Raw genomic sequence first — 27,027 nt, 5'->3', positions numbered from 1 at the left:
GACTGGTGTTTTTCAGAAAATTCCAATTCCATCACTAATGCAGAATGATTAGATATTATTCTTGCTTTATAATCAATATTCAAACCTCTTGATGATTTTGAATTGAAAGTAAAAATAAAAGAATCAAATTCTGGAATATGTATCAAATCTATTAGAATAAAAAGAATAAACTCAATTCCTAGCATATTTCTTTTTCCATATCCACTAAGTTTAAATCCTTCATTAAATATAACATAATTTTAGCTGCTTTAGATTTAACTATTGTTCTTGATCTTTCTAATAAAGGATCCAAACAAAAATTGAAATAATCTCCTACTAAAATATTTTCATAAACGTCCACCAAATTTAACAAAGTATCTTATGAAGTTTTCATTGTCTAAGTTCTGTGCATATATATTTAAAAAAAATCTATTCCTCAGAAAATATTTGACAATTTACCATTTAATCTGTTTATCGATCCTTTTCATTTTCCTGTTAATCCCATTAATATTAGGACTTATAATCTTAATTGCCTTATTTTTCCTTGTTTTTAAAATCCCTTTTCATCCATCCCATCCAGGAAGAATTCCCATAAAATAATTTGGTCCTGAGTGTTACCATCTGCAATCTAAAAACATAAAAATAATTTAGATTAAACACAACATATTATTAAAATTAAAGGGAACCCCCCCCCCAAAATAAATCAATAAATAATAAAAATAAATAAGTACTATAAAAACAAGCATGATCTCCCTCCATTTTATGGGTCATGGCAAGGCAATGTAAATACATGCAACCACCAGAAACTAACTTAACACATCCCCCAACCCCTGGGGGGGATAAAAAAAATCTTGATTTAATCAACCAGTCAATCCCATCTACCATAACAATAGATAATATCATATCAATTCTTCATCCATCAAAAAAGAATATTAAATTTATTGCAACAAATCTGTGCTTCTGTTACTTGAACTTTAGACAAACTCTGAGCACATTCTTCAGCTTGAACAAAATTTGTAAAAAAAAACAAACATTTTGTTGACCTGGTACAAAAATTTTGAAAGTAGCAGGATAATGCAACACAAATCTGTAAGCTTTATTATACAAAACGTTCTTATCTGGATTAAATTCTTTTCTTCTCTTTAACAAAGTTTGACTCAAATCTGGATAAAAGAAAATTTTATCTCCTTCATTAGTTCAGAAGTCCATACTCCTTCGCCCTTTTCATCGCCGAACTTAGAAGCCTCTCTCTATCCTGGTAATTCAAAAATCTAACCAGGATAGATTGGGATCACTAGTTCAGGCCTGGAAAATTTTAAGGATTATTATAAAGCAGCACCATTAAGGTTTCTTGCTTCTTTATTTGGAAATATTAAACTGTCATGGGTGAAAATTGACTTAAATAAAATTGGAGAAAATATAACTGAGGAATTTATTTATAAATAGGAACCAAGGTTAATGGCTGCCGGCGTGCGACGGGCTGCCGGCGTGCGACGGGCTGCCGGCGTGCGACGGGCTGCCGGCGTGCGACGGGCTGCCGGCGTGCGACGGGCTGCCGGCGTGCGACGGGCTGCCGGCGTGCGACGGGCTGCCGGCGTGCGACGGGCTGCCGGCGTGCGACGGGCTGCCGGCGTGCGACGGGCTGCCGGCGTGCGACGGGCTGCCGGCGTGCGACGGGCTGCCGGCGTGCGACGGGCTGCCGGCGTGCGACGGGCTGCCGGCGTGCGACGGGCTGCCGGCGTGCGACGGGCTGCCGGCGTGCGACGGGCTGCCGGCGTGCGACGGGCTGCCGGCGTGCGACGGGCTGCCGGCGTGCGACGGGCTGCCGGCGTGCGACGGGCTGCCGGCGTGCGACGGGCTGCCGGCGTGCGACGGGCTGCCGGCGTGCGACGGGCTGCCGGCGTGCGACGGGCTGCCGGCGTGCGACGGGCTGCCGGCGTGCGACGGGCTGCCGGCGGATAAGTTGGGGTTCTTGAAGAAACTTTTGGATGAGTACATGGAGCTTAGAAAAATAGAGGGCTATGAGAAAGTCTATAATTTCTAGGATAGGGACATGTTCGGCATAACTTTGTGGGCCAGGGCTGTAAGTTTTCTATGTTTGTCAGTCATTCTCAACTGAGATTGACTCACTTCCAATCTGTTTTTGTGAGTTCTGAGGTCATTAAATGCGGCCAGTGTGGTAGCGACAGAGATTCTGATTCAGTGTTTTCAAAGCTATCCAAAATGGTGCTTCTCCAATTTGAGCAGCCATGGATGGGCCAGGCATTCCAAGAATTGGTGAGGATGGCTCATTGCCTCAAGGAAGCCGGGAGCATTTTCTCTAATATATCTGCTTGGTAAACTCCTGTGAAAGAATGCAGCACAGTATCCATCTCAGCTGTCCAATGGTAGGCGTGTGGTAGTATTGACACCATTTTCACAGCTGTGAAGTAGGCACAATGAGGAAAGTTATGGAGAAAGTCCAACTTCACGCTTGTCCTGATATTAAATGTATTCTCTTAATTCCCAAATTATTCAACAGTTTTCATTACTGCAGCTTCCAAATCCCATTGTCTAACTGTGTTGCTGTATTGGACCATCAACAGTCAAAAGCCTTTATTAACGGTTGTTTTTTGTGATATCCAACAAAGACCCCCCCCCCCCCACAACCACAGGCCACTCACCTTGGAGCTGCTGTTGGTTCAAAGAACTGCCAGGTACTAATGAGGATTTTTCTGTTTGATATCTCTCACCTGCTCCGTGGCTTGCATTGAGCCTCAGTTTGAACCTGTCTTATTTTTTTTTCCAAGTTCTCATCCTGGTTTCAAAATTCACAGTAGCCTAAATTGATCACAGCTTGCGATTAATGGCTTAATGAAAGTGGTTCCCTACCAGGGGAGTGTGTGCAGATTTCCTCAGTGTTTTGACAGTGACTTAGATTGAAGATCTTTCTGGGAATGAGTTTCCAACTGTTGAAAATTTTAGTTTAAATTTATTGTCACGTGTCGAGGTATAATGAGAAAGTCATTTTTATGAACCGTCAAGCCACGCATAGCACTGCAACAAAAATGCAGTATGGAGTTCCAGAGAGAGACTGGTGAGAACAAATCAAAGGCTGCTCATTTAATTAGTATGGGGTTTGTTCAGAAGGCTGATAAAGGCTGGAAAGCAACTGTCCTTAAATCACGTGATCTTGCAACCGTGAATCCTCCTCCCAATGAGAGGAGGGTGAGGAGAGTGCAATAGGGATGGGAGGAGTCTTTTAGTAGGTTGGCTTTTTTTTTAAGGCAGCAGGAAATATAGGCGGAGGGGTATGGAGTTTGGTAGATGGTCTGAACTCCATTCACAACATTTTGTGCTTCCTTGCGGTCTTGGGCGGACCAGTTCCCACAGCACGGAGCAGTTCCAGCATCTGGCTTGGTCTTGTTTTCAGCTGGTGCCTGGTTCCAGCCGAATGGAAATGAGATGCGTTGAAACAAGGATTAAAGAATGTCATTTGTTCCCCAACAGACTTTGCCCGTGTGCTAATGCCAACAGGAGGATCACGGCAGGGCGCCAAAAGCAGAGGCGATGCTTTGGTAAAGGCCGAAGTTGGAGCAAAGATCCAATTCAAACCTGCAGCTGCCAAGGTCACAATATCTCAAGGCAACCCTGTCAGTTTTAATTGTTCCATTGCTGTACCTGGATACCAACAGGATCTTCGCATTAAGTGGCTGAAGAGTGGCAGAGAGCTAATTGATGGCGACCGCTGTTTGTTCAAGGAGATTTCTTTTAGTCACAGTGAGGGCAGATCCACGATCATGAGCTCCTGCAGGTACAGTGTGTCCTGAATGTTCAGCCTTCAGGAAGGCAAATAAAGGCATGAGGTTGCTTTGGTAGACAATGTGAGGGCAAAACCTAAGGGTTTCTACAAGTATATTAAGAGCAAAAGGATGGTAAGGGACAAATTTGATCCCCTTGAAGATCAGAGTAGTTGGGTTGGTATGGAACCAAACAAGATGGGGGAGATCTTAAATTCTTTTTTGTGGGAAGGAAGGACAGCAAGCAATAAGGTCATGGAACCTATACAGATTAAAGAGGAGAAAATGCTTGCTATCTTAAAGCATATTAGGGTGGATAAATCTCTGGAGCCTGACAAGATATTCTGTCGGACCTTGAGGGAGGCTAGTGTAGAAATTCCATGGCTCTGGTAGAAATATTTAAAATGTCCTTCACCGCGGGTGTGTTGCTTGAGAATTGGAGGATGTCATGTTGTTCCGTTCTTTTAAAAGGCTCCAAAAGTAACTATAAATTATAGGGCAGTGAACTTGACATCAGTAGTAAATTATTGGAAGGTATTCTAAGAAAATGGATAAACAATTATTGGTATAACCAGAAACTGATTAGGGGGAGTCAATGTGGCTTTGTGCGTGGTCGGTCATGTTTAACCAATCTTGTAGAGTTTTACAAGGAAGTTACCAGGAAAGATGATGAAGGAAACGCTGTGAATGTTGACTTATTGGACTTTAGTAAGGCCTTTGACAAGGACCTATGTGGGAGGTTAGGAAGGTTCAGTTGTTAGGTATTCATGGTGAATTAGTGAACTGGATTCGACAATGGCTGGATGGGAGAAGCCAGAGTGTAGTGGTGAATGATTGCTTATGGACAGCGAATAAGGTTTTCAAAACTTGCAGAGGGATCTGGACCAGCTGGAAAAATGGGCAGAAAAATTGGCAGAAGGAATTTAATGCAGACAAGTGTGAGGTGTTGCATTTTGGAAGGACAAACCAAGAAAGGACGTACATGGTAAATGGTAGGGCACTGAGGAATGCAGTAGAACAGAGGGATCTGGGAATACAGATACATAACTGCCTGAAAGTGGCATCTCAGGTAGGTAGGGTTGCAATGATGGCTTTAGGCATAATGGCCTTCATAAATGAATGTATTGACTATAGGAGCTGGGATGTTATGGTAAAGTTGTATATGACATTGGTGAGGCCAAATTTGGAATAGTATGGGCAGTTTTGGTCACCTAACTACAGGAAAGATGTCAATAAGATAGAAAGAGTTCAGAGAGAGGATTTACTATGATCTTGCCTGAACTTAAGGAACCATTTAGCACTATATTCCCTGGAGCGTAGAAAAATGAGGGGAGATTTGATAGAGATATTTAGAATTATGAGGGGGATAGACAGTAAATGTTGTTGGGCTTTTTCCACTGAGGGTGTGAGATACAAACCAGAGGATATGGGTTAAGAGTGAAAGGGGGAAATATGAGGGGGAACTTCCTCACACAGAGAGTGGTGGGGGTTTGAAACAAGCTTCCAGCTGAGGTGGTGAATGTGGGCTAATTTTTAACATTTAAGAGAAATTTGGACAGGTATTGGAGGGCAATGGACTGGGCGCAGGTCAATGGGATTAGGCAAAAAAAAAGTTCAGCACAGACTAGAAGGGCTGAAGGGGCCTCTTTCTGTGCTGCAGTGTTCTGTTTCTGTGGTTTGAGCTTTGGAAAGTGACTTTTGTAATAACTTATTTTGTGATTTCTTTTTTTATTCTCCTGATGTTTTACATTTGCTCAATATACAAGTTGTTAGTGAACATAGCTGGCAAAGCACTTGGAGCATTTGAAGGCCATGCAGAATTTTTTTTTTGCTTTGAATTTTTTATGCAATCAAATTCCTGCTGCTCTATTGGCATTGAGTTGAAGTTAAATGGGAGGAAGGAGGAGAGCGGTATCACAAGATGACAGGATACAGGAGCAGAGGTAGGCCCGTCGTGCCATTGTCAGCTCTGCCTTTCTATCCTAAGCTGATCCATCCTCCCACTAAGCCCGACTTTCTCCCTATAACTCTTGATGCCCTGACTACTCAAATACCTGACAATCTCTCCACTTACCGTCCTCACTTCCATAGCCGACTAGCAGCAAGTTCCACAGACTCACAACCTCTGATTAAAGAAATCCTTCCGTGTCTTTGTTTTAATCCTCAAGTTATACCTTCTTGTCCTGGAATCCCATACCACGGTAAACATGTTTTTTTTTCCACAGCCACTGCGTAATGGGAAATTTTCACAAAATTCCTGCAATGCGGGCTGCATAAAAAGTTCATAACGGAAATGAAAGAGTCAATACTGTTCCAAAATTTTTCCTGTGGCAGCCCGAGACAATTTTGCGGACTGCCTGCTGTCTCAACTGAACTGCAGGTACTCGGCAACAATTTGCTAACCCAGTGGTTCTCAACCTTTTCCTTTCCACTTACATACCACTTGAAGTAATCCCTATGCCATCCGTGCTCTTTGTAAAGGATTGCTTTAGGTGGTATGTGAGTGGGAAGGAAAGGTTGAGAATCTGTACTCTGGACCCAATTGTTACTGAAATATTTTGCTTGAGAAAAATTGTCATTGGCCCATTTCCTTTGGATTTCTGAAACCATGCACATAATGAGTCAATTAGGTATGATTAAAACAGTCCCTTACTAATCACATAGCATCTTTGGCATAGGGAATACTGAAAATGGTATGTGAGTGGAAAGAAAGAGATTGAGAACCATTGACCTAAATTAATAGGATGACATTGACGCTGTGACCACATAATGGCACTGTACATCGCATGCAGAGTCACGTCACAGTCGACGTCAACCAATGTCCACCCTTCAAAATGACTGTGACTCAGGTATGTAGAGCAAACGTCCTTCCTGTGTGATTGGCCACTCCAGAAGTAAATGTGAAAATTATTGATGGGAAATTGTTTCAGCGACTGTGCATATATTTAAAAAAAAAACCACACATAATCTTTGTCCTCTTCATTTGGACATTGGGAACAGAAGTGCTGTGGGAAAGGATGATGTTTTTCACTTTCAAGGCCATTTCGCAAGTGGAGCCAGATGTGCAAGAATGTAACTTTTGGCTATAATCAAATCCTGTAGAGGTGCTTACCATTGGGCACTGACTGATGGATTGGATTCGATAAATGTATTGGGTGAGCAGGCTTTACAGATTCTGGCAGCTTGTCCTGAGCCTTGAGATTTATTTGCATTTTAATACCACAAGAAATGAAAGTAGCAGCAATGATGGGGCGAGGTGGAAGAAGATGCATGTTGTTAAAAGTGACTTTCTCCAGATCAGAGTGAACATTTGAAATATATTGTGATAAATGATTGGCTCCTCGGCCAGATTCATGCAGAGGAAAACTTTAATGCACATTACTCCTGTAAATGATAAAATACAGATTCAAAAGTGAAAAAAAAGCTCAGAATGAAAGATGATTGAAACTTGCAATTATTTGTAAAGTTTTTTCAGTATCCATGCAAGTATTTTAGTTGTAGAAGTTGAACTAGAATGCTTTGTTTTTAAAATTAATCTTGCATGTTGGAAGTTGCCCATTTGTGTTTTCACAGAATCGAAAATGTCGTCCACTCTGATGCAGGTGCCTATTACTGTTGGATAGAAATTGAAGATGTACTGATTGAATCGGAGAAGATAATACTTGAAATAGAAGGTATGTGTTTTACTGCACCACATAAGGTTGTACCACCTTTCCTTACTGACTGGATGCAAAGTCAGAATCTAAAGTTTTATGACAAAAAGATGGATGAATGGGATTTGCAAAGTGAGAAGTGTGTTGAAGTGGTGCTCTGCCCCAGAGAAGGTGGGTTGGGAGGTGTACATCTGAGGCACTTATCATTTATCGTCTTCCCAAAGCCTGTGTCATGGTGAACGCATAATTTTCATCCACCACTGGCAACAGGGTGGTGGGGAATTATTCAAGATCAGGTGGTGGAGTCGGGTGGCGATTAAAGGACATTCTTATGTGATGAGAATGGATGGGGAGAGATGTGTTGGTTCATGCAGATGTTTGCTGGGAGGTGGGGCTGATGGGACCCACAATGACAAATTAAAAGCTGATGAAGGAAACTGACAAGATGGAAAGTTTGGAATCTAGATGTTGCCCTGAAGGGACAGCCACTTTCATCCAAAATATTCCATAGTACATTTCTTTGGCCCTTCTTGTCTGTGCTAAACTTTTTTTTTTGCCTTGTCCCATTGATCTGCACCCAGACAATAACCCTCCAAACCTCTCCTAGCCATGTCCAAATTCCTCTTAATGCTAAAATTGAGCCCACATTCACCACTTCAGCTGGAAGCTCGTTCCACTCTGTGTGAAGATGTTCCCCCTCAATGTTTCCCCTTTCACTCTTTAAAATATTTTTATTAATATTTTACAGTATAAAGAATTGAACAATACAATTATACAATGTGCTACAAGATTGGAGAAAAAAAACATTTTGAAAATATTCTCATAATAAGGAAATCCAGAGCATAAGCATAGCAATGAAGTAAAATTTAACAACAAAAAAGAGAAAAAAAAATCAAAACCCCTTACTAAAAACTAATTCTTAAGATTATGATAATAGTTCTTTAAATAGGCCCCATCCCTTTTGGAACTTAACATTTCAATCCTTGATGACATATCTAATTTTTTTCTAGAGCCATAATATCCCTTAACCATTGGGCATGTGGAGGTGGAGTGTTATCTTTCCATTTAATCAAAATTGCATGTCTGGTTATCAATGAAGTAAATGATAAAATTCAGCTCTGAATTGAAGTCAGTAATACGTTAACATCTTGAAGTGATCCTGAAAGAGCACGGTTCCAATTTTAACTTAAGAATTACTGATAGTGTTTGTAAAACATCTTGCCAAAATTCTTCTCAGCTAGGGCAGATCTAGGGCAGACAAACTAATGAAGCATCACCTATTTTACATTTGCCACATCAAGGATTTATGTCTGAATAAAACAAGACAATTTAACTTTAGACATATGTGCTCTATAGACCACTTTAAGATGCAGCAAACAATGCTGTGCACAAAAGGTGAATCGAATTAAAAATGGAGCCCTAAACCTCATTGGACAATGAAAGATTCAAATCCTGCTCCCAGGTGTTCTTGAATTTAACTAGTGGGGCAGTCAAATAAGAGCTATTAACCCTTTATGGGAAGATTGTAGATGAAAAAAATGAGTCAAGAACAGTCACATTGGGGATTCCAAGAAAAATTGGGGATCTGAGATTGAACAAAGTAAATATCTTAACAAAAACAAGTTTTAAGTAAATTAAATTTTGCCACCAGCTGTTCGAAAGATGCCAAATTGTTGTCAAATGAAAAGGCATTTGAAACATTTAATACCCAATTTGTGCCAGTCAATGAAGGTGATATCGTATAAAGAAGTTAGAAAAAGGTGCTTTGATATACTAGGGCTGGTAAGAGAAAAAGCTCTGAAATAAAAAAAACCATCTAAATTGTGTCCATATTCTCAGACTGTTTAATTATCGGGTTATCAGTTGATCAAGTTATATTTTATACTTTAAACACTCTAGCCAGCCATTTCCTCTTGTAAGGACTACAAGGCTGAACTCAGTTTTCAAAATGGGGTTTTGAGGGCGTTTAGTGTGTAGATCACTTCATAAACAGATATTTACACTTCATATCTCATTTAAAATGCAAAAGTTTTGCTGAAGCTGGACATTCAGGCACCAGTGATTTTTTTTTTTTGCAGAGACAATGGAACTGCTTTGGAAAGCATTTCCAAAGCAGGGTACAAATGGAAAAGTCTGGGTTCAAGTGCTGATAAAGATCTTTCAAGGATTAGGTTTGGAGCCTTGGGAGAGGTTCTGGTTTTTACAAGCAGAGAGAGAGAGGGGAAAGAAAAACAGGATTCTTCTCTTTGATAGAGAAGTCAGTTCTGCAATAGCTTTTTGAGGCTGCAACATGGTAAGCTGGCAGGCTTGTTGAAAACCCCATTTTGAAGACTAGTTGTGAGTTCTGAGTTCAGCCTTGTAGTCCTTGAGGAAATGGCTGGCTAGAGTGTTCCTCCTGAAATAAGGGAAACAAGAAGAACTCTGTAGTGACCTGGAAGAAGAGGTTATCATTTAGAAAACCCATGATTAGGGAAGGTTCTTCAGCAAGACACTGAAGTGACTGATTGGAGGAAATCAGTTTGTTTGTGTGCAATGAGCAACAAACATCTCTCTGAATCCAACAAGAACCTTCCTGAGTGGTAACCATTTAACTTTAAGCACCAGAGCCTGGTGAAAAGTCATAAATGTTAAATTGTGTGCATAGTCTAAGAATTGCCTGATACTGGTGAACTTAGAGAAGTGAATGATGGGACAAAGAACTTTCCTGAATATATACACATTACATAACAGAATTAGAAGGGGGTGAAGTTACTAGTAATAAGTTAAAGTTTGAACCTGTTTTTAAGTTTAAATAAAATTAAAAGGAACATTTAAGTAACCATTGTCTTGGTGAATTTCTATTGTTGCTGGGTTTTGGGGTCCACTGGGCTCATACCACTATAAAGAGGATAAAGGCCACCCTAGAATTGCCAACATGGAAGTATTCTGAGCAAAATGTAGTTCCATTTCTACTCATGTGGGGCAGTCAACTTGATTATCAAATTGTAGCAAAAGAATTACTGTAAATATTTGAGTATAATGCAAAACATTTTGTACCGAAATTCGAAATCAAATTAGAGGGGTCGCATTATATACGGGAGTAAAATTATAAATTTTTTTCTGCAAGGTTTGTAATCAGCTGCTGTTAGATTCTATATAACTTGAAGATGGAACCATTGAAAGTTCTGTGGGCGGTACAATGGTTCATTTTGAACCACTCATTATCAACAGCTGACTACATTGACGGCAGCACGACTAGGCTTGGGGGAGGAGAGATGGTAGCGGGAATCAGTGGGGGAGAGACGGCAGCGCGAATCAGTGGGGAGAGACGGCAGCGCGAATCAATGGGGAGAGATGGCAGCGCGAATCAGTGGGGAGAGATGGCAGCGCGAATCAATGGGGAGAAATGGCAGCGCGAATCAGTGGGGAGAGATGGCAGCGTGACTCGGCCAGGAGAGGGGGGGGGAAGAGACGGCAGCGCGACTCAGCAGGAGAGTGGGGGGGAGAGACGGCAGCGCGACTCGGCCAGGAGAGGGGGTGGGAGAGTCGGCAGCGTGACTCGGCCGGGGGGGGGGGGGGGGAGACGGGCAAAGACGCCAGCGTAACTCAGGCAGGCAAGGGGAGGGGCGTATTATACACGGGTAAAATTTTTCCCCCTTTTTCCCCTCAAAAATGGGGGGAGGTGTCACATTTTACACAAATATTTACAGTAAGTTGTATATATTGACCACCCAATATTAAAATTTAACAATAGGAAATGCCAAATCACCGTTCCTTTTAACTTTTTGAAGACTAACCTTATTTCAGCAGGGGCGTTTTCCTTGCCATTTATAAGAAGTTATAAGTGAATTGAAATAAAATTAGGAAGGAAAATTGGTATCGATTGGAAAAGATGCAAAATAATTTAGGTAGAATGTCCACTTTAGTAGAATTGATATGGCCAGTCATAGGGAATAGATAAAGGTGCATCTCTAAGAATAATTTAACATCATTAAATAAAATACAAACATTTTCCTTAAAAAGATGTTTATAACTCCTAGTAATTGTAATACCAAGATAAGTAAATTGATTTTTCATAGTCTTGAAAGGAAAATTAAAGTACCTTGGTATGGGACCATTTAGAGGTAAAAGTTCACTCTTGTTCATATTCAACTTGTACCCTGAAAATTGGCTAAATTGTGATTGTAAAGGTAATATGCTTTAAAGGAAGCATCTGTATTTGATTTTTTAATTTTTAATTAAAAAAAAAGCAAAAGATCATCTGCATATAAGGAAGTAGTGTTCAATGCCCTTCCTGTAAATCCCTGTAAAATCTCTGCATTCACAAAGGACAATTGCTAATGGTCCTCGTACCAAATCAAAAGTGAAGGACAGCCTTGACGAGTACCCTGTTGAAGATTAAAACGTTTTGTTTGTTGTAGAATTGAAGCGGTAGGACATATAATATTTTAATTTAATATATTATAATAAAAATATAATAATCCATTTAAAACATGGTCCAGAGTCAAAAATAGATAACCCCATTCCACCTAATTGAAAACTTTCTCTGCATCTAAAGAAAGAGCACATTCAGTGACAGGAATGGGGAATAAATATTCAATAAGCAGTGTTTATTAAAACAAGAATAAATTTTAATAAAAGTTCTTGTTTACATGTTTATGCTGTGCAGTTTTTTTTTTGCACTACCAATTAGTGGTAATTTTGCTGCGCCCTCAGGGTTGTATGTGATGTCATGGATGTACTCTGACAATAAATCTGAAATCTGTACATGACAATGTAATACTGAGAAAACTATATAGTAAATCAGGAAGGGGAGGCTCAACTATTTTTGGCAGTGAGTATTTTTTCTACTTGATCTTGCAGGAAATTGTTTATTTCTGACTTGAGTAAAGATCAGTTTATTGATAAACTACGTATAAACGGAACCCTAGCCTAACCCAGACACAATATACAATTGATGAAATGTCCAATATTTAAAAACTGGTAATGTGCTGAGCTGTAGGATAGTGATAACATCTCTAGTCAAGTGAAAGATAACAAATGTGAGAATTATTGACAGAAGATAGAGAGGATAAGGGTCACCAATTGCATATTGCCAGAAGGAGAATGTCAACAATTATTGTTCGGCAGAGCATTGATGAAGCTACAACTCTCTCTCTCTGTCTCCTATCCTCCAGCTCCTCACCCGCTTTCTTCTCCATTCAGAGAGCTACCCAGTCCCCTGCCATTCCTTGGGTTTTTTTCTCTTCTGCCCCCCCCCCCAGCCAAATCCACCCGTAGCCTGGACTCCTCCCCCTGACCCCATCCTTTTTATTTCAGACACCTGCCTGCTTATTGTTCAGACTTTGACATGAAGGGCTCAGGCCCGAAATTTTGATGATCCTTTTATCGATTCTGCGCAACCTGCTGCGTTTCTCCAGTATTTTTGTATATTGCATGACAATGACAGGATCTGCAGCCTTGCTTGTTTAAAAGCAATTTTCTACACACAGGCACAGGATTTGGGAGCGGCAGAGTTTGCTCTGCCTCTCCAGCCTGCTCTGTTGATTGATAAGATCATGTTTAATCTGATTGAAATGTCAGTACGGCGTTGCCAAGGCGCACGAGGAAAGAAATTTTATCTCTCCTCCATCTTTAAACAGTGGTCCCAGGAAATGATCACACAGAAACATTCTCACCACTTCCACCCTGGCAGGATTCAACAGGATTTTGAACGTTTCAATTAAACTCCCTTGTGTGCTCAACTCCAGCAAACCTCCAGTCTGTGGGCATGGCTCACCCATGCATGCCCCTCAGGCGATGCAACTCCGAAGCAAACCAGAAGAACATTCTCTCTTGTCCATCAATTTTTTTTCAGAATTTTTTTTAAAGCAGTCTCTTGACAAAGCTTGGGATCTCCTGTCTGCCAGTTGGTTCATTGATAAGTGGAGAATTCGGGACATGAATCTTTGACCTGAAACTCCAAGGATGAAATTTTGAGTATCTTGAGATTACAGGGAGAGTGTTACCAGAGAATTTTGTGACAGCACCACTGATTAGGACTGAGGTTCGAATCCCGCAGTTCCTGAAAGTTTGAACTATTATGAGCTCCTGTTTTAGTAACATGGGATTATCACTGTAAAGGATAGTATTGACAGGAGAGACTGAATGGTCACAGTTAATATTTAACATTTCAACAGCCCAGCGATAATTCGATACATTGGAAGAAATGAGGAAAGGTTTGTCATTAGCTGCTTTCAGGTGGCCAGAATACCCAACTGCAAAGCCGCCTAATGTGGCTGTTGGGTGGCCACCGGAAAGTGGAGAACCCGGGCCAGAGGAGCACTTTCCTAACCCTCCTCCTTCAGGTTTATTCTCTGGCTTGGAGAATCCCCCATTGCACATGAAAGCAGCAGTGGGACTATGGCCACAGTCCACAGGAGCTGGCGTTCGCTCGGACGCGGCTCTCCTTCAGCTAGCACGTTCAGGTGACAGAAAGGCGTCTTCTCCGCGAACTCCTGAACATCCCAGCTGCACTCCCCCAGCCGCGTCTGTCGGTGCATTATCAGCATCCGAGCAGCTGAAAGCAGCTACAGTTTTTTCCAGAATTCGATATATTTGTAAAGACATTGTGATTTTTGCAAAGGGAGAACCAATCTAATGAAGAGAAAGCAGCTTTTTTTGAGCAGCTCTTCTGCTGTGTGAATGAATGGGCATTTTTTGGTGGATTGACTTGTGCCAAGGGGGTCTTTTTGGGAAGCAAAGTGCTTCATTTTGATTGTGACTAATGGTGGAGGTCATTTGGAGAGACTGCTTCATTTTGAGTGTGACTAGCAGTGAAGTTGCTTGGAGAGACCCGTGCCAGGGTCTTGGAAGCTTGGTGGACGTCACCTAGTTCGAATCATGGTTCAAAAGACTATAGTTCGAGGAGTTACGTGATGGAGTAGTGGCCAGTAGGAGAATACCAGCCTTCTCCAGAAAAGAAGGCAGGACTGCAAAAATGGCTCACTGAGCCAAACGGGTGCACAACTGCACACACATGAGGAATTGCGCATGCGCGATGCGCACGACAAGGACAACACTGACGGGAGGGGAACCAGCTGTGAAGTGAAACTCCACAGCACGAATTGCTGAGAGAGACCCAACAGCAGGGCTCCCAGCTGGAAGATGAAGAAAACAACGGGAACAGGAGGGGTGAGAAAGAAAAATGGAAACTAGACACAGCAGATAACCAACCCAGAAGAGGACCAACATCAAGACACCATGGAAAAAAAAAACCCAACAAACTGAGACAAGCAGCTCAACAAGAATGTCAGAAGAGACACGGATACAAGGAAGAGAAGTAGAAGATACAAACACAGGTGCAGACACTGAAGAAGAGGAAGAAGAAGACCAAGCTCTGCACAGAGGAATAGGAGGTAAAATGAATGGACAGTACATAGATTAAAAAAAATTTCAAGAACATATGAAAGCATTAAAAGAATGGCTGACACTAGAATTTAGTGAAATGAAAAGAGAAATGAAAGGTACAGAAGAAAAAGTGAGTAGAATAGAGCTGGTCATACAGATGTAGGGAAAGGATTAGAAAATGTGGAAGAACATGTAATGGCGGTAGAAATGGAAGTGAGCGACTTTGGAAGAAAATGATTTTAAAAAAAGTTAAAGAAACACAGGAGTTGTTAGCTCAGAAGATGGATATAATGGAAAACTATAGTGGACGAAACAATATAAAGATAGTGGGCCTTAAGGAAGATGAAGAAGGCAAAGATGTGAAAGAATTTATAAAAGAATGGATCCCAAAAGTCCTGGAAATGCCAGAAATGCAGGAAGGAATGGAAATAGAAAGGGCACACAGAACATTAGCCCCGAAACCACAGACACAACAAAAACCAAGCTCCTGAAGAAGAGGAAGGAGTTTAATGCAGCAAAATCAATCCTATGGATGAAAGGCTGTAAATATCCAGCTGTGCTTAAAATATTTATCCCGGGGCAGCAAAACAGACTGTTCTCAGATCCGGAGAAAGCACGAGAATTTGCAGAACATGTGCAAGACAGAAAGAGATATGAAGAGATGTAACAAGAACAAAGAATGACGACAAACTACATATAAAGAAGTAAAAATAATGTATAAGAAAGAACTAAAGGAGGGAGAAGGGGGGGAAAGAGGAGGGGTTAAAAAATAATAAATAAAAGAAAAAGAAAAAGAGAAGAAACGAGGGAGAGCTTTGTTGTAATGTGAAGATAAGTCTTTTCTGGAGGGGGTTGGGTGGGAGAGAATAACAGTCACTGCGAAATCAGTTGACACTTGCGAACGGGTTCTCAGACCGAATGGAGAGGTGAGTTGTGGTTGCCCGGCAAGGGACAATGGGCGACTCGGGTGGGGGGGGGGGGGTGGAGAATTAAGGTTAAGGGAATTTTAGATGTGGGAATGGTTGAAATATTTTATGTTTTAGAAGTGTTGTCATGCAGTGTGTCCAGAAAAAGAAAACTGAGAAATGGAAATGGGGAAAAAGGGAAAGGTGGTGGTGAGGAAGCGAAAATGAGATGTAAACGAAGTAAGAGATGACCATGTTGAACTATATGACTGTAAATATTAAAGGAATACATAACCAAATCAAAAGGTAGAGGCTATAAAATTGACTGAAAAAAAAACTAGATATAGTATTTGTGCAGGAAACGCATCGAACTGAAGTGGAACATAATAAATTGAGGAGAGACTGGGTAGGGCACGTAATGGCAGCATCATATAACTCAAAAGCCAGAGGTGTAGCTATATTAATCAATAAAATTGTACGAATCAAAATAGAGGAGGAAATAATAGATCCAGCAGGGAGGTATGTAATGATAAAGTGTCAGATATATTCAGAATTTTGGAATTTGCTCAAAGTATGTGTACCTAATGAAGAAGATCAAAAGTTTATGCAAGATATCTTTTTGAAGATTTTAGATACGCAGGGGAATATATTGATAGGAGGGGGACTTTAACCTTAATTTGGATTCAAAGATGGATAAAACTGGACAAAAGACTAGCAGAAAGAATAAAGTAGCCAAATTTATGGTTAAATCAATACAGGAAATGCAACTTTTGGATAAATGGAAGAGACAACACCCAAAGGAGAAGCAATACTCATATTATTCGAGTAGACATAAAACATACTCAAGGATTGACCTGTTCCTGCTGTCAGCCCATATCCAAGGGAGAGTTAGGAAAATGGAATATAAAGCTAGATTGTTATCGGATCACTCACCCCTGTTATTAATCAATAGAGCTGGAGGACATCCCACCAAGAACGTATAGATGGAGATTAAATTCCATGCTACTTAAAAGACAGGATTTTAGAAAATTTATTGAGCACCAAATTAAAATGTACTTTGAAATAAATACGGAATCAATGAAAGATAAATTTATATTATAGGATGCAATGAAAGCATTCATCAGAGGGCAGATAACAAGTTATGTAACTAAGATGAAGAAGGACTACAATCGGGAAATAGAACAGCTGGAAAGGGAAATAGCAAATACAGAAAAAGAACTCACAACAAGGGAAGATACTACAAAAAGAAGAGAATTGGCGGACAAAAAAAAACACGAAACACGACAACGTATAAGGTGGAGAAGAACAGAATGAATATAAAGCAAAAGTATTATGAGCTAGGAGAAAAAATGCACAAAATACTAACTTGGGAGCTTAAAACAGAACAAACTAAAAGAACGGTATTGGCATCAAGGAAAAAGGACAAACAAATTACATATAACCCAACAGAGATCAATGAAAACTTCAAGGAATTCTACGAGCAATTATATTGAACTGAGAACGGAGGGAAAGAAGAGAAAATAGATGAGTTTCCAGCTAAAATTGAACTACCAAAATTGCAAAAAGAGGAGCAAAACAAATTGATAAAACCATTTCAAATAGAGGAAATACAGGATACATTAAAAAAGCTACTGAACAATAAAACAGCTGGAGAGGATGGACTCCCAATATAATTCTATAAAACATTTAAAGAGTTATTACTTCCTCCTCTCCTGGAAGTAATGAACCAGACTGAAGAAACACAAAATGTGCCAGATTCCTGTAAAACAGCAATAATTCTTCTTCTTTGGCTTGGCTTCACGGACGAAGATTTATGGAGGGGTAAAGTCCACGTCAGCTGCAGGCTCATTTGTGGCTGACAAGTCCGATGCGGGACAGGCAGACATGGTTGCAGCGGTTGCAAGGGAAAATTGGTTGGTTGGGGTTGCGTGTTGGGTTTTTCCTCCTTTGTCTTTTGACAGTGAGGTGGGCTCTGCGATCTTCTTCAAAGGAGGTTGCTGCCCGCCAAACTGAGGTGCCAAGATGCACGGTTTGAGGCGATATCAACCCACTGGCGGTGGTCAATGTGGCAGGCACCAAGAGCTTTCTTTAGGCAGTCCTTGTACCTCTTCTTTGGTGCACCTCTGTCTCGGTGGCCAGTGGAGAGCTCGCCATATAACACGATCTTGGGAAGGCGATGGTCCTCCATTCTGGAGACGTGACCCACCCAGCGCAGATGGATCTTCAGCAGCGTGGACTCGATGCTGTCGACCTCTGCCATTTCGAGTACTTCGATGTTAGGGATGAAGTCGCTCCAATGAATGTTGAGGATGGAGCGGAGACAACGCTGGTGGAAGCGTTCTAGGAGCCGTAGGTGATGCCGGTAAAGGACCCTTGATTTGGAACCGAACAGGAGCGTGGGTATGACAACGGCTCTGTATACGCTAATCTTTTTGAGGTTTTTCAGTTGGTTGTTTTTCCAGACTCTTTTGTGTAGTCTTCCAAAGGCGCTATTTGCCTTGGCGAGTCTGTTGTCTATCTCGTTGTCGATCCTTGCATCCGATGAAATGGTGCAGCCGAGATAGGTAAACTGGTTGACCGTTTTGAGTTTTGTGTGCCCGATGGAGATGTGGGGGGGCTGGTAGTCATGGTGGGGAGCTGGCTGATGGAGGACCTCAGTTTTCTTCAGGCTGACTTCCAGGCCAAACATTTTGGCAGTTTCCGCAAAACAGGACGTCAAGCGCTGAAGAGCTGGCTCTGAATAATTAGAGTAATAACAAAGTCAGGGAAAGATCCACTAACATTAGCAGCGTACAGACCAATATCTCTACTTAACTCAGATTTTTTAAGGTAATAGCTAAACTATTAGCAAACAGATTGGCCGACTGTGTACCAAAAATATAAAACTAGATCAAACTGGATTTATTAAGAAAAGACAAACAACAGAAAACATCTGTAAATTCATTAACTTAATCCATGCAGTACAAGAAAATAAGACGCCAACAGTGGCAGTTGCTTTAGATGCAGAAAAAGCCTTTGACAGCGTAGAATAGAATTATTCATTCAATGTACTACAGAGGTTCAACCTACCAGAGAAATATATTGATTGGATTAAAGCATTATATAAGGGACCATTGGCGAAAGTGTCAATAAATGTGTATATATCAAACCAATTTAAATTAAGAGGGTCAATTAGGCAGGGATGTCCACTATCTCCCTCACTGTTTGCTTTAGCTATAGAACTCTTGGCAGAACTGATAAGAACAGAAAATAAAATACAAGGGATAAAAATAAAAGAGAAGGAATATAAAATCAGTCCATTTGCAGATGATATCATAGTATCCTTAACAGAACCAGAATTATCAATAAAAGAATTACATAAGAAACTGAAGGAATATGGAGAAATATCGGGGTACAAGATCAATGCAAATAAAAGTGAAGTGATGCCAATGAATAATGCGGATTTCACAAAGTTTAAGAAAGAATCACCATTTAAATGGCAAACACAAGCAATCCAATACATAGATATTAGACTAGATAATAATCTAGGCCATCTATACAAATTAAATTATCAGCCATTAATTAAGAAATGACAAGATGACTTAAAACATTGGAAAGATTTACCACTAACACTGATAGGAAGGGTAAATTGCATTAAAATGACTATCTTCCCAAGGATACAATACCTATTTCAATCGTTACCAATTCCTTTAACAGAGAAATTCTTCAATGAGCTAAAAAAAATAATATGGAAATTCTTATGGAAAGGGGGGGAGGAACCGAGGATAGTGTTAGATAAATTAACAGAATGGTACAAACAAGGGTGCTTACAGCTACCAAACTTTAAGAATTATTATAGAGCAGCACAATTAAGATATCTATCAGATTTTTATCAAACAAGGGAAAAACCAAATTGGACCAGGTTAGAGCTAGATAAAATAGGGGAGAAGGTACCAGAACATATACTTTAAAAGTGGGATGAAAAGCTGGTGTAACATAGTTCACCAGCAGTGCACCATCTGCTCAACATTTGGAAGAAGATTCACGTAGAAAGGAAAAAAACAAATTACCAACTACCAAAATTATTATTGATGCAAAATCAACTATTCCCTTTCACAATAGATAACTTTTCCTTTAGAGAATGGGAGAGAAAAGAAATCAAAAGAATAGAAAATTGTTTTTTGGGAAATAATTTTTTTTTGAAAAAATGATGTACAAGTATGGTATAACTCACAGTACAACTGAAAACCTACTTAAAGGACAAATTGGGAAGCAGACTGAGGTTACCAGAAGGAAGCAGCTTTGAATATGTGATTACAAACACAATGATAATTAAAAGATTTATAACAAACATGTACATCAAGCTGCAAGAGAAAGAGAATGATGAAATAAACTGTTAACTCAAACAAACGTGGGAACAAGATCTAAACATAAAGATAAAGAATGAAACATGGGAAAAGCTATGCTCCGGAACTATGAGAAATACAATAAACACGAGGTTACGCATGATACAATATAATTGGTTACACAGGCTATACACCACACCCCAAAAGTTAAATAAATGGGACCCAACAGTATCAGAGAAATGTTTTCGCTGTAAGAAGGAAACGGGAACAACAGTACATGCAATTTGGGCATGTGAGAAAGTGGAAAAGTTTTGGGAAGATTTAAATCGGGTATTAAATAAAATCACAAAAAGCAACATACCAAAAAATCCAGAGAATTTTCTTCTAAGCAATATAAGAAGTAAAGAATTAGGCCTCAAACTGGATGAAGCACAAAAAAGATTTATCATGATAGCCTTAGCTGTAGCAAAATAATGTATAATGTCAACCTGGAAATCAGAAGAGAGCCTGAGAGTACAGTAATGGTACAGAGAAATGAATAAATGTATTCCATTGGAAAAAATAACATATAATTAAAAAAATAACATCACAGTATTTGAACAAATTGGGAACTGTACATGGAACACAACAGAGAGGGCCTACCGCGGACCTCCACCCCCTAAAATGACAGAATGAGAAGAAGACGAAATGAACTGACCCAGTGTGTAAAAGTAGATGACACAATTTTCTTGTTTATTTTCACTGTGTGATAACATTGTTTAATGGGTTTATTGTATTGTATATGTTGAACGTTTAATGGGTAGCGAGGGGGGTGGGAAGGAAGGAGGGAAGGTAAGGGGGAATAAAGGGGAGAAAATGACACTGTATATTCAAAAGGGAAATGTTTGTGCATTTTGGTTAATAAGGTTCATATTGTGAAAAATTTTAAAAAAATTAAAAAAAGATTATAGCTCGTGTGGATGGACATTTCTTCAAAGGCAATGCAAGAAGAATTCTTGAATCTATAGCAGCCTCAACTCCAGTCTTCCCATCACTTCATCATTAATTCTGGGCATCAAATGTTGGGCCTATAGTTCAACACTGAATTTGAAAGACTGAACTTTGAAGTAACTTTCTAGATTTTGGGCTTGACTGTAATCGTGTGGGTACAAGACACAGACTCACACATGTTAGAAATAAAATTAGTCTTTTAAAATTAAACATTGGTTCATTGCCAATTGCTGCTTGTTAAGTGCAGTTTGTAATAGTACCTTCTTCCTGTGACTGCGTGGGTTTTCCCTGGTGTCCTCTGGTTTCCTCCCGCTTTGAAATGTACCAGAGGTTGTGGGTTAACTAGGTGTAAATTAACAATATGGGCTCATGGGCCAAAATAGCCTGTTACTGTGCACATTAAACCTATTCAAACCTTTTACTTTATGGGATTCCCAGTTAACGTGTGGAAAGTTAAAATCACCTGTGATAACAACCTTGTGTTTTTCTTTGCAACTGTCTGGTATTTCTCTACAAATTTGCATCTAATTCTTGTTGACTATTGGATGGTCTTTCATTAAAAAAAAACATAGATCTGCCAGTCCTGCCCCTACAATAAATCTCGTGAAAGGACACAATATTTCACATCCTGACCCATGCTCTAAACTCATCCACCTTGCTTGCAATACTCCTTTGCTTTGAAATAGTCAAAATCCAGAACAATCCAACAAACCTTGTCCGTCCGACTCCCATTGGTTCACATCTTTCTCCAAAGCTTTTAGCATTTTTTTAACCAAGTCTACTTAAGCTTGAGTCATTCTTTCCATTAAGTTTTCAACGATTTCTTTAATTTCAGTCATCCTTTTGGTTATTCTCTCATTACATTTTTTAGTTCTTGCCATGATTCCCCGGCTCTTCTGGGGTCCGCTGTTCTCAAGGCCACCCTTGTGCTGTTCCCTTTCGGGCTTTTGCTTGATGTTCCTAGCTGAGTAGAAATGTCCTCAATATTTGTTCTCAGCTGCCTTGATTTCTTAGTACTTCGACCATTTTTTTTTTGAGAAAAATTCTTAATTTTAGAATTTTAAACATCTTTTTGCAGTATCTAGAATACGGAGAAAGTAGACTGGGTCTTTATTCATTGGAGTGTAGAAGGTTGAGGGGGGATTTAATAGAGATATATAAAATTATGAGGGGAATAGATAGAGTAGATGTCAATAGGGTCTTCCCCTTGAGGTTAGGAGAGATTGGAACGAGGGGTCATAAGTTAAGGGTTAGGGGGCAAAAGTTTAGAAGTAACATGAGAGGAAGCTTCTTCACTCAGAGAGGGGTGGCTGAGAGAAATGACCTTCCAGAAGAGGTGGTTGCAGCAGGGTCATTTAAGAGTAAGTTGGATGAGTACATGAATGTGAGGGGGTTGGAGAGTTATGGACAGGGAAGAGGTAGATGGAACTTGTGGAGTTTCACTTAAATCGGTGCGGACTAGAGGGGCCAATGTGGCCTTGTTTCCGTACTGTAATTGTTAATATAGTTATATTGTCTTTTGATACTCTTTATGGAGAGCTCGATCAAAACAAGCCTGTCTAAGTCCTTCGCATGGCTACCCCCCTTCCCCCCCCCCCCCCCCCCCCCCCCGCCCCACAACCTTTTAATTTTTAATTTAGACACAGCACAGTAACAGGCCATTTCAGCCCATGAGTCCATGCTGCCCAATTAACCTACATCCTTGGTACATACTTGCGGGCTGAAATGCCCTTTTGCCGTGTTGCATGTCTAAATGAAAATTAAGATGTGGTGTCCCCCTCCCCTCCCACATGGCCTCTGATATGCCTCCATTTATGGTAAAAATGATATGAAGGAGTCTCCTGCTTGTACACAGAACCCTTCCTCTTCCCCTAACCAGTGATACCCCTATCACTCCAGCTTGCCTCTTCCTCCCCCTACCCTTCTGAGCCAAAGAGCCAGACTTTGCCAGAATCCTGACACCACCCCTACCCCCCCCAACACTGTTATTGAGGGGAAAAGCCATAGGGTTACCCTGCACTGACTGCCTGTTCCCTTTCCCTTCCCTCACAGTCAGGGAGCTACCTGCATCCTGGCCGTGATTGCCTTCCTGTATCTTTCCCCTCTACTTCCAAAATTATCCAGAGTTCATCCAGCTCCAGTTCCCTGGAAGCACCTGCAACTGGATGCCCTTGTTGCAGGTGGAAGTCATCAAGGACTTCAGTGTCTTCTCTGGTTTGTCACATCTACAAGAAGAGTAAACCACTGCCTGGGCTCCCATTTCTAGCTATGCAGTCAGAAAAATACCTTGCCTCAATTCTTACCTGTGCCTTCTTGCTGAAGCCTTTCAAGACAAATCTCTGTCTTACTCAGCAATACCATAGTCGTTGCTTCACTTCCTTTTATTGGTTCGAGTTCATTACAGCCACCTTTCACCAGCAGTTTTTTTTAAAGAGACTCATGCACCAAATCTCATCTCTGGATAAGCTGCTGTGAAATGCTTCCTGACCCGCTGAATGTCTCCAGTGGCCCCATTGTTTGCTCAAGATCCCTGCGTTCTGTGTCCCTCCTCCATTATACCTGGTTGCGTTCCTGGTCCGAATAGGAAATGGGATATTTGGCGATCCATGATGATCCAAAGTCAAGTGAGGATAGTTGAGGTGAGACATCAAGGGTAGATTTTTTTTAAACACAGTTGTCTGGAATGCATTGCCATGGGTGGTGGTGGAGGCTGGAACAATAGGGCCATTTAAGAGACTCTTAGAAAAATAGAGGGTTAGAAGGTAGGAAGGGTTTCATTTTTTTTGTTAGGAATAAAGAGGTCAACGTAACAACAATGTTCGATGTTCTCTTGAAATTCTTCTGGGAATCCTCCCCAGACCTTTGTCCTTTTTCCAGTCATGGCCAAAGTCCTGAATTGTGGAGGTGAGAGGGAAGTGCAAAGAGCCGTTGTTGTCAAATCTGGGTGGAGGGGATGGTGAGTGGTCATTCAGTACCAATCACAAGAGGAGGTGGCGAGCGCTGTGTCATCACTGTAGGGGTTTCTCAGGGCCTATTCCCAACCATCTTTAACTTCTTTTTCAATGATCTCCCTGCCATTCGTAAAAGTGGGGAGAGTTACTGATGTGAAATGGAACAAGAACTTCACTCAGAGTTGGATTGATGAATTGTGGGTACATTTAGGTATCCAGCACTGTTAACAAGCCCTTTTGGGCGCAAGAGCCGATGCTGCTCAATTACACCCAATTGACCCACAGCCCTGGTACATTTTTGAAGGGTGGAAGGAAACGAGCACACCCAAAGGTAACCTACACAGATACCTGGAGAACATGCGAACTCCTTACAGATAGGTGCTGATTTGAACCCTGGTCGCAGGCGCTGTTGTGGTATTGTGTTAACTGCTACCCTAACCATGCTGTCCTAACATCAATGGCATAGCACACGGTGACTGCCCATCCAGGCAAGGGAGTGAGGTTGTGTGTGGGGATGGGGGGGTGCTGGTGTAGAGGTGTCAGGGTGATCATCATTAATGAGAAATTTACTGGTGCCAACCATTTGCCCACTGAATGCTGAGGCGAGTCGGACACTCGATATTCAGTTTCAAGTTATATTCTCATTGTTGTGCGTACCAAGGAAAAGGCAGAATGTTCATTACATGAACAGTCCAAAGTGCAGCGTTACAGAGCGCGATTGGTTATGACAGAGTAAAAGCAACAATATTTTACTTGTGTCGTGCACGTGCAGGAGTCGGTTGCGGGAAAACAACGATCTTTGAATCTGTGGTGCGTAATCTTAACTTAGTGAATCTTCTTTCCAGTGGCAATGAAGCAGTAAGCCTTTTAAAGTAGTTGCTCGAGGAAGTGAAGGGGGAAAGTGATGAAGTGGGTGGGTGGAGGGGGAGGGGGGAGGGTGTGGTTGGGTGTGGAGTTGTCTGAGTTGTGTTCACAACTCTGCGGAGTTCAGAGAGAGATGGAGGATTAAGGGCTTTTTGCCGGGACAATGACCTCTCTGTCAAGGTCAGCAAGACCAAGGAGCTGGTTGTAGACTTACAGAGAGGGTTGGAGAAAGTCAGTAGCCCTAAGTTCCTTGAGGTAAACCTCACCGGTGACTTTGCCTGCCCACAGATGTCAGTGCAGTAGCCAAGAAAGCAGATCAACACCTTGATTTCATCAGAAATTTGGCACGTTGCCAGCGTCCTTTAATTTATTACAGGCACACTAATGAAAGTATCCTGACAGGGTGCATCACTGCTCTCCTCAAGATAGCAAGAAACTGCGGAGGACTGTGAGAGTGGGTCAGGCCCTTTCTCCCCCACACCCCCCTGCCACATTGATAACTCCTGCTGTCTTGAAAAAGAAGCCAATGTGTTAAATTCCCATCCCAACCACATTCAGGAAAAAGATTTACGAGTGTGAGATCAAACATCACCAGATTTGGGAACCCCTGAATGAACTTCAAAATAATACATTTGTGATGCTTATGCTCTGTACCAACTGATCTCGCTCTGATACTCTCCACTTGTATATTGTATACTTCCTTGTACTTTGGATGAGATCCCAAGATCGTGTTATATGGCGAGCTCTCCACTGGCCACCGTGACAGAGCTGCACCAAAGAAAAGGTACAAGGACTGCCTAAAGAAATCTCTTGGTGCCTGCCACATTGACCACCGCCAGTGGGCTGATATCGCCTCAAACCGTGCATGTTGGCGCCTCACAGTTTGGCGGGCAGCAACCTCCTTTGAAGAAGACCGCAGAGCCCACCTCACTGACAAAAGGCAAAGGAGGAAAAACCCAACACCCAACCCCAACCCACCAATTTTCCCCTGCAACCGCTGCAACCGTGTCTGCCTGTCCCGCATCGGACTTGTCAGCCACAAACGAGCCTGCAGCTGACGTGGACATTTACCCCCTCCATAAATCTTCGTCCGCAAAGCCAAGCCAAAGAAAAGAAAAGGATGAGATGCATAACTGCTCTGCTCGCAAAACAGCTTCTATCATTTTCATCTTGGTACATGTGACAGTGTTTGAACTTAGAGGATCACCTCTGGACCATCCATTCAAAGGCATATTTTCAACATTTTTTTTTCCCAATGCATGTTCTGACGAAAGAAGCCTGCTTAACTGGCAGCCATAACTTTAAACATCCATTCTCTTTGCCTTTGGTCCAATGCCACTGTTGTGCCAAGGACCAGAATGTCAGTGACAAGGCTTAAGTAGCAATCCCCTACCACAACCAGATCTGCCTCAGAAGTCAACTTGTAAATCTCCTTCCAAACTAACCAAGTTGACCTGAGTTGTTCGTTCATTGCTGGATCACATTTCTCGGATCCTCAGTCTCTAACGGAGTACAGACTATCGGTGCCTCCACAAGTCTTGCTTGGTAGGAGAAACACCCCGGGACAATTGAGGATTTGCAAGAAATGGCATGGCTGTGGTCCCCACATCCTGTCTCGTCAAATGGCCAGACACCGCTGGAAAGGAAGATGTGGCTGAGCAAGCAAATGAGATGTTCTCTGTGGAGGAGAAGGCGGAAGGGAAAAATTAGGAATGCGTTTGTTTGAACTTTGAGTCACAAATTTGTTTCACTTCTTCTTCCTGTCATGAGTTGTTATTTAAGTAAATGGCAAAGTTCAGCATCACATGATGGCAAAGGGTGGGGGTGGGTGGGGTGCAGCCAGAAAATAAGGGGCAATTCTTAATCATAGAATCCTGAAGCGCAGAAGAAGGCTATTCAGCCTGTCAAGATTGTGCAGATGTTCTGGAAAACCAGTCTAATTTGTCCTCCTTCACTTTCCATTGATAATCATTTATTTTGATTTTTATTTTGTGTGACTCTTTAAGCATCATTTTTAAATTGTGGGTTGTCGTTTAAAATTATAAACTGTTTTCTCACTTTGGTAAATTTTCTTTGAGCCTCGCAGTTCAAGCAAGTTCTGAAGTTGGTATCTTGGGTTATGCAGTGCAGAAATAAACCCTTTGGCCCACTGAATCCATCAATCATTTTACTTGAGACCATCTTCCATAAGTTACTGGACTGACAGGGAATCT

At 41.3% G+C, this 27,027-nt stretch overlaps 1 protein-coding gene across 2 annotated transcripts in view; it reads left to right on the top strand.

Moving 5' to 3' along the window:
• Positions 1 to 27,027, top strand: part of mertka (c-mer proto-oncogene tyrosine kinase a) — a 213,495-nt gene that overhangs the window by 20,936 nt on the left and 165,532 nt on the right. For both annotated transcript variants that reach the window (XM_069887682.1, XM_069887683.1), the window contains exons 2-3: positions 3,469 to 3,772; positions 7,332 to 7,432. In XM_069887682.1, the coding sequence (XP_069743783.1) occupies positions 3,469 to 3,772; positions 7,332 to 7,432 (405 nt within the window). The remainder of the gene's footprint in view (positions 1 to 3,468; positions 3,773 to 7,331; positions 7,433 to 27,027) is intronic.

The sequence above is a fragment of the Narcine bancroftii genome, chromosome 6 (assembly GCF_036971445.1).
Source record: "Narcine bancroftii isolate sNarBan1 chromosome 6, sNarBan1.hap1, whole genome shotgun sequence".
NCBI classification, from domain to species: domain Eukaryota; kingdom Metazoa; phylum Chordata; class Chondrichthyes; order Torpediniformes; family Narcinidae; genus Narcine; species Narcine bancroftii.
Note: the sequence above shows the minus strand (reverse complement) of the source record. Positions and strands in the feature narration are given on the sequence as shown.